Source organism: Alligator sinensis, unplaced genomic scaffold, assembly GCF_000455745.1.
Source record: "Alligator sinensis unplaced genomic scaffold, ASM45574v1 scaffold267_1, whole genome shotgun sequence".
Lineage (NCBI taxonomy): Eukaryota > Metazoa > Chordata > Crocodylia > Alligatoridae > Alligator > Alligator sinensis.
Window position 1 is genome coordinate 826184 of NW_005842100.1, and position 7910 is coordinate 834093.

The 7910-nt window shown below is 42.0% G+C and overlaps 1 protein-coding gene across 2 annotated transcripts in view; it reads right to left on the reverse strand.

Annotated features, from left to right (window-relative positions):
* The window catches only part of APPL2 (adaptor protein, phosphotyrosine interacting with PH domain and leucine zipper 2), a 51784-nt gene that overhangs the window by 1133 nt on the left and 42741 nt on the right, over window positions 1-7910 (reverse strand). For both annotated transcript variants that reach the window (XM_025204907.1, XM_006024262.3), the window contains exons 15-20: window positions 7369-7521; window positions 7130-7182; window positions 4368-4542; window positions 3250-3286; window positions 2977-3117; window positions 1644-1691 (exon numbers count right to left, since the gene is read on the reverse strand). In XM_025204907.1, coding sequence (XP_025060692.1) covers window positions 1644-1691; window positions 2977-3117; window positions 3250-3286; window positions 4368-4542; window positions 7130-7182; window positions 7369-7521 — 607 coding nt within the window. The remainder of the gene's footprint in view (window positions 1-1643; window positions 1692-2976; window positions 3118-3249; window positions 3287-4367; window positions 4543-7129; window positions 7183-7368; window positions 7522-7910) is intronic.

The following is a 7910-nucleotide window of genomic DNA, read 5'->3' on the forward strand; positions in this document are numbered from 1 at the left end:
GCAGTATTTTTCAGTTTAGTATATCATTTTATATGAATTTGCTTCTTCCAGAATAATTTTTTTCTTGCTACTCTTTATCCAACATAGAGGGGCCTGCCTTTGTAATAAAAAGAAAAAGATGATTTATGCCTAATGAGATTTTTCACTTCAAATTTGCAAGCAGGTCAGAAGAAGGACCGTTTAAGGTCAGGACTCAGTAATCATGCACTAAAATGAGTCATTTTCACAAATACCTGAGAATATGTCCTTTTATTTGCTTTTCTTTCCCATAATTACTACAATAATACTCAAAATGCAGTAAAACATTTGAAAAACTCGACTTCTGTAGAAACGTTAATCTCTCTCTTTCTGACAGAATGGTACTTTATCTACTGAATCAATATTTCTGCCAGGGAAAACTCCTCAACCAGTTTCATTTCCAACTTGTTTTATCACTCCAGCAATGCCAGAAATGTGCAGTAAATCCAGGCGTGTTGTGAATTTTTTTTTTCTTTTATGGTTTAAGTTTTAAAATGTTAACATTCTAGTCTGTGCGTAGACAAAACGAGGGGCATGTGCACATGACACTTTAAAGCAGGTTAATGCTTTTGCACCGCTTTAATGGTGTTGGTGTTTGCACCCGTCGGCAGTGTATTGTGCAATAATGCCAGCTGCTGTAATAAACTCGGCTGCATAATGTATCTTAAATGACTTGGGGCGCAGCAAACTAAAACTCCTCCGAGGAGTTTTAGCTTGCTGCCCTACAACCACAGAGCAAAGCAGTGGGCTCTGTCCAGTTCAGGGGCTCTGCAGGAAGCCTGTGCAGGCAGCCTGGCAGCAGCCCGGGAAGGCAGGTTCCACCTAAGGAAAAAAAAAAGTGGCAGGCCTGATCTTTTAAAATTATTTTTTCCCCCCCTGGAGCCTGCCTTACCTGCCTGAGCTGTGCGAGGGCCCGGTGCTTCCCTCCATGGCTGCGGTGCCCCCCAGGACTACCCAAGTTGGGTGCCTGCAGGTGGGTGCTGGTGGGGGCACTGCTGCTGCAAAGGGAAGCACCAGCCCCCTCTGCAGCCCAGGGACTCCTCTGCCCGCTGGCAGCTCGCTCTCCCCTCCCTGCCACCAGAAAGGCAGCCAAGTTCGGGTGTGTGCATGACACAGGGGTTTAAAGGGCTCTAAATTGAAGCGGTGTTTTTAAAAACTCATCGTTTCAACTTAGTGCTTTTAGTCTACAGTCACCGCTAGGTAATATTCTTGTTCCTGTCAGGAACTTCAAGCTTATTCCTTCATCCAGAGATGAAGGGCTGTAGATGGTTTCAGAAAAGAACAGGTCTGGAAAACTCAAATTTTCTCATTTTTAGGTATATCTTTGACATCAACTGAAGGGGCTTTTTAACTTTTCAAGAATTATCTTCTTATGCTGAATTAGCTGCATTTTTATATCTCTGGTGAATTATTTGTGGTTTTTCACAAATTGGGCTATTAGAGTTACAGTAATTTTCATGCATTTCCAGTGACTGAGTTTAAGTGCAACAGCAATGTCTCCACCTGTGGAAGATGCAGTGTAACCTTGTATCATGTGCCCAAACAGTGCAGCCAAAACTCTGCAGTTCAAGAATGAGCATTAAAATGAAGGTTGCAATGGAAATCAAATAAAAATATACTCCTACCTTTTGAGCCTCAATGATTTCCTTTCCCAAGCTTATTGCATAACAGATCTGTAGAAGAAATAAGTGGAATTAGTTTTTTGTAAAAGGCTTTTTTGTAGAATCTGTCTTACTTTTTATGAAATATCAATAAAAATTCACCATTTAAGATTGTTCAGACCCTTAGGGCCAGATCTCATTTTACCTATTAGGTGCTTATGAGCTCCTATTCCATCCTGCTCTGGTAAAACTGTTAGTGCGAAATGTGGATAAATTCTCTTCATCTTTGGTACCTTTAGGGGCTTAGTCATAAGGCTAAGATGAGGCTGTGTTACAAAAGGAGGTGTCTTAATGCTTTTTCAGTGACTCAAGCAGGTTTGAAAAGGATCTGGCCCATTTGTGGTAAAGCCTCAAAACTATTTTTAGTTTCTAATGAAAGAAATCCTAAGTCAGCTTAACTTTTACACACACGGAAAACTGCACCAGGTATTTCCTTTTCATCCTTATCTTCCTCCTCTGTTTTAGTGCTTGCATACAGCACACAGCTGCACGTGAACTCCCTCAGTAGCAAGCTACAGGAACAGTCTGCATTTATTCTGTTTCTCTGAGAAGCCTTATGGTCTGAGAGATAAGGGAACTCATCAGCTCTCCCCTTTCATTATCTGGTTTGACTTATTGAAAAATTCAGCCTTTCTTTAGAAGTACTTGTTTCAATCCAGCTGACACATTTGTTTCTGTTAGGGGTGGGGTTGGCCGCTGAGGCTGCTTGCAGATGCTTAAAAAAAGCCCCCAAAACCAAAAAACCCCCCAATGCTTTACTTTAAACTCACCACGTTCCCACGCCAAGCCCAGCATATGCCCAGGAGAGGCAGTGTGTTAGTTGGACCTGGCTTGCCCAACCTCTGTACAGATTGTGCGCTTTAGTGGGGCTTTTTTGGCGCTTTTATCTAATAGCCAGTTGACTCGGCTTTAGATAAAAGTGCCAAAAAGCCCTGCTGAAGTACCAGATCTATCCTTTGACCCAGCTCTGCAGGATCTGTAATGTGCTGCTGTTTCTGGTAAACACATGGTAAGTGCTGCGTTTTTTTGGAAACACCTTTTTTTTTTTTTTTTTTTTTTTAAATGTCTGCAAGCAGCCTGACTGATTCTTTCCTAAAGCGCTTGAGGGAAGATTCAGCAGGCTCAGATGTTCCTTCCTGCTGTACTTGCTGATACGCTGTCCAAAAACTCGTTTCCTAGAGTTACGTCATCCTTTCTCACTCACCAAGAAATTGAGTTACCCCTGACAGGCTTCCAGAAGATGGCTTTCTGCAAGGACTAATTATTTTTATAAAATACAATATGAAATGCTAGATACCTTTTCACCTTCTGTGTTGCTTTCAAAAATATATGCACTCATTGATTCTTCCCCCAGGGCTTCTGCAATGCGGACCACAAAACCAATCAGTCTCTTGTTCTCCTGGTGAGCAGCAAACTGTGTCACGCTGGCAAGTTCAAACTGGAAAAAAGCATATTAAAGTATTTTCAGAACTAAAAAATGCTCAACTTAATGTTACAGAGGGAAGCGAAAATCAAAGAGAAACATAAATGACTGCAATTTCTCTATCAAAACAAAGGACGAATAACTTACGCTGGTTCGTGTCACCTGAGTTTGAGGATCTATTAACCTGCAATGATAAGAAAATGTAAATAAGAAATGTGAAGTGCTTCTCCAGTATCTTCTAGCAGTAGGCCCCAAGCTGCTGTACACTTTACAGATGGGGATGTACATAATTGAGGTGCCCTGCTTAAGGTCTCACAGTGGATGAGCAGTAAAGCCAGGAATGGAGTTCAGTTCCACCAAGTCCTGGTTCAGTGCCCTATCCTTGTGCCTGGGCTGCTTGTATATAAAGGTAGGTGTAACTTGTAAGCAGCTCAAGTGTATTTTATACAAGCTTGTTCTTGAAAATACTCAATATCAAATTGATATGGGGCACCCAAAATAAAGACTTTCTACATGTGGGAGACTTGACATGCATATTGTCTTTCCTGACTAAAAGCTTTAATGCAGTGACCCATTTGACCATTCTACTTTAACACAGTAGTCAACATAGCGTTTTAAGAACAGGACAGGTGCTGTCTCTTAGCATATGTCCTATGCGTGTGTGATAAAAATGAGGTAAGAGGATTTATGTGGAAGCCGTTCTTTCTACATCGCTTTGCTACCATGTTTAAAAAAATGCACAGCGCTGCTGTGTCCTCAAAGCCTGGGTGGGACATGTATCAACCTGGAAAGTAGTTTCTAACTATGGTGTGGCAAGAAATGAACCACCTGAATATGAGCTGGGGCTCTCTAAAACAGTGAGCTCCAGGAGATGGGACCTGCCTCTGTAAGGAGAAATCATTTGTCTCAAACTTCTGTGGAGCCATTTTCAATCATTCCTCTATTGCAAAACCTTCTGTAATCACTGAAGAAGGAGCAAAGTGCTCAGGCCCCCATTGCTCTGTCTTGAAAGGGAATATGCAACTGTGCACTCACCATAAACTCTTGTGTTGTTATGGCACAACTAGTTTTTAATGAAAACCTGAAATGATGCTTGCCTGTAACAGTGGGGCTTTCAGCTACTGAATTCTGCTGTTACAAATGCCCTCTTCTGTTGGGAAATGGAGGCTGTTTTCTAAAAACACCCTGTCTGATACCAGCAGATAGGCACTTTCCTTCCCATTGTAGCCCTAAAGATTCAAAATGTGGTAAGTATTTTACTTTACCTTAGATTCTTGCTTGTGACCATGAGGTGGGATTCAGTTGTACGGAAGATGTTATGAATGGCACGAGCAGCCAACACTTGTCTCGTAGCTTCATAAATCACCTCATTTGTGCTGTCTGATTTAACAGCCATAGACCCTAAAAACCGAACTACAAACATCTGTTTCAACAGTGAATCTGCAAGACAAGGAATGGTTGTTTTAACTACATGGCTTTATGCATATGTTCATCATTATTGGATGTCTGATTGTTGATTTTTTTTTTTCCCTTTCTAACCATAAATTGTTGGGGTTTTTTTTGAAAATCTACAATAAACATTTCATTCATAACTGGGGGCGGGGGGTGCCTTCCACATCACTTTCTCTTCAAATGCACTCCCTGATACCCAGGTTTTAGGCTGACCTCATTTGCCAAGAACGCTTGGATTGCGTGCAAGGCCAACAATAATTAGAGCTGTTTGAAATCCTTAGAAATGTTTGCCTAACTTTTTGTCCAGTTTTGACCTTCTGTAATAATACACTCCTCTGTCCCACTTTGCCCCAACTCTGCTGTGTTTGGTCATTAATTGGACTAATCTTGAAAAGAAAAAATGTGATAAAAGAATCGCATTTCAGAAACTGAATCAAGCTAATACTTGATTCTAAATCTTTGTGAAATCCATTTTCCAATGTTTTCATTTCAAGACTCTTTTCTTTGTTGGCTCGCGCTCTCTCCTCTCAGCATCTTAGAAAAAAGAAAGACGGGGTTGTCAACCAGGGGTATGCGTACCCCAGAGGTACTTGAGAAGGCCCTAGGGGGTACACGTGGGCGGGAACTGAGTGCTGCCATGCACCATCCTGCACAAGTGCCACCTGCCCAGTTGGATGCAGAGGGCAGAAGAAGGTCTCACGCGTTCGGCTGTGTGCCACTCCCCCAACTTGGTGTCCGGCCGCAGGGGTTACACTGACCCAAAAAGGTTGAAATCCCCTGCCTTATCACACACTCCACTTATAAAGATACAAAAGTGTTTAGAAGTACCCATCTCCATCTGTTCTTCTTTCTGACATACTATACAGTAGCCCCTGTAAGCCTTAATTGGTTTAGGATCCCTTCTGCAAACTGGTGTACAAGTAAATACAGCAGGGACAGTCCGTGTCCTACACAGCTGACAAACTAAGGTCCCCACAACTCACCTGGAAAGTCTCCTGCTCCTGGTAGGATTCCAGGGAGGCACGTATAAAGGAAGTACTTTTGGGTGGGTGCAGTTAAGGGGCCTAATACAGGATACAGTTGCTAATGCCAGTAGCAGCTTCTGGTCTTCCTTCCTATTTTTAACATGTTACTGTCTCACTCCTCTTGCCTACTACTGTTCAATGCAAACCTTCTGAAGTTAAAAGGCTGCTATTGCAAGGTTAACTCACAGCCTACAATGCTAGTATTTTCTGTCCCAAAATTGTGATGCAAAATTGCGCTTGGCTAGCAGTGCCTCATAGTCTGCCAGACTGCAAAGTATGCTGCTACTCAAACCTTCGAAAGCCAGGAGGCAGAGTGAAGGCACGAACAAGCAACCTTAGCTCTGCCTTTCCGTGATGACCTGCCCCATCTCTGGCAGACATTAATAGACTCAACCTTCTGAACGATGTGGAGTGCTCCAGGCACACACCACGGGGCTACAGTAGGAGAAGCTGTCAGTCTATATCTTTGGTAAGTGCATGCAGCATGATTATGTTCCCTTAGTGCTGCCAATGTCTTTCATCTTCCATGTATTTATGTACTGCTGTTTTCTTTGACGATGCTTCTAAAGATCTGTCGCTCTGTGGTTTTAAAAGTACTTTGAAATATTAGCTCTTAAACCAGTAGTTGGTCGCAGAGCAAAACTTTTAGAAGGAGCCCCTGCTGTGTGAGAGAAGCTAGCATGCACAACACAGACTTGTAGAAAGCTGCCAAAGGCAGACTTGTACTTGCAGTCCACAGCTGCTGTTCTGGTTCCAGGGGCCATGACATGTCTTATCAAGCTATTTGGTCTTTTGGATGACAGATTTCCTGCAAGTATTCTGCCTTACAACAAAATGGTACATGCACTGCTGCCTTCCCTTAGCTTTGTTGAAGCCATATATTATATCTGATTTTTACTTTCCTTTTTGGTGTGTGTACACCTGTAGTTAGCCTTCAGTGGCCAATACCAATTTGAGGGGAAACAAGATCATAGTTGGAATCCCAGGTTTGTTCAAAACAAGTCCAGAACTGTAAAGCTGTTGATGTCACGTCACCCTTTTGGTAAGGAGACATCCCTATTGCTTGAACAACCTCTGTTTTGCACCATCAATCCTATCTTAGATCCACCCCGAGGCACAGAACTTCAAAACACATGGGTTAGCTTGTGGGAGCTGAAATGCACAGTGAAAAAGGGCTGTTCTACTGCACTTACGATGGAGTTTCTGTCTCCCATCCCATTCAAATGCACCAAAACAATTATTTTAGAAGTCAACAGGAATTATTTTAATACTCTTTGCTCACCTGTATCCCCTCCTCCCCAAAAAACCTTCAAGGAAATAAAATTACTCTTGGATGAGAGAGAACATTGTCAAGGAGCAGCACATGTATATATAGGGTGAGGATGTTGAGAGGACAGGCTTGCTAGAGGAAGCTAGTTTTAGCTTTAATTATAGGACTGTTGCTGCCACTCCAGAATGCAAGGGGCTTTTATTGAGGGGTGCAAAGAAGGCTGTCAGGTGAATTAAACCTATGGCAGTGATAAAAACTAAAGTGCCAATGAAGTACTTGCCTTCCTCCTCATCTTTCTTGCCATCTTCAGATTCTCCAAATGGGTTTGTGCGCCTGTAACATATGTTAAAAAATTTAAATTAGCCAATTAAATAAGTGCTTAGAGCAGCAGCACATCAGCATGTGATTTTATGGCAGTTCTAATGACTGGTTTGATGACTGAACATTAATGCTTGTAAAGGGAATAGCTATTTCTTCTCCAATCATTTTATCAAAGTGATGAAAGTTGTCCGAGCTTACTTGCCACCTCTGTTTTGGTCCAGGAATTCAGTTGCAGGAAGGACGATGTCAAATTGGATGGGTGTTCCAGGAGCAATTAACTGTGTGCAATCTTGCATGTTACTTGGTTCATTGGGAATGATCTTATCATTTTCCATATTCTTCACATTTTGTCTAAAATTGAAATGGACCAAAATTTCAAATGAAAATGTGAGCTGACTTCGAAAGGGAACCAGGATAACTCCAAATCTGACATGGTAATTTAATCTATATTCAAAATCCCTAGTAAGTGTGCTATAATATTAACATGTTCCTGAAGCTCATAACTGAATCTCTCTCATCCCTCATAATCAATATCCCTGAGAGAAAAAAGTAAATGTTGCTATATTATGAGTAAAAATTCTACATGAGCTGTCATGTTTGCTCTTGGTGAAGTTATTGCAATTAATTGGGTGCTCTGTGCATGCACTACTACCCTCTACTGGCTACAGTCAGAACTGTATCTGCCCAAATAAGAGACCCAGAAGAAGTGGAGCTGCCTGTCTGAAGATCCTGGGGTGGGT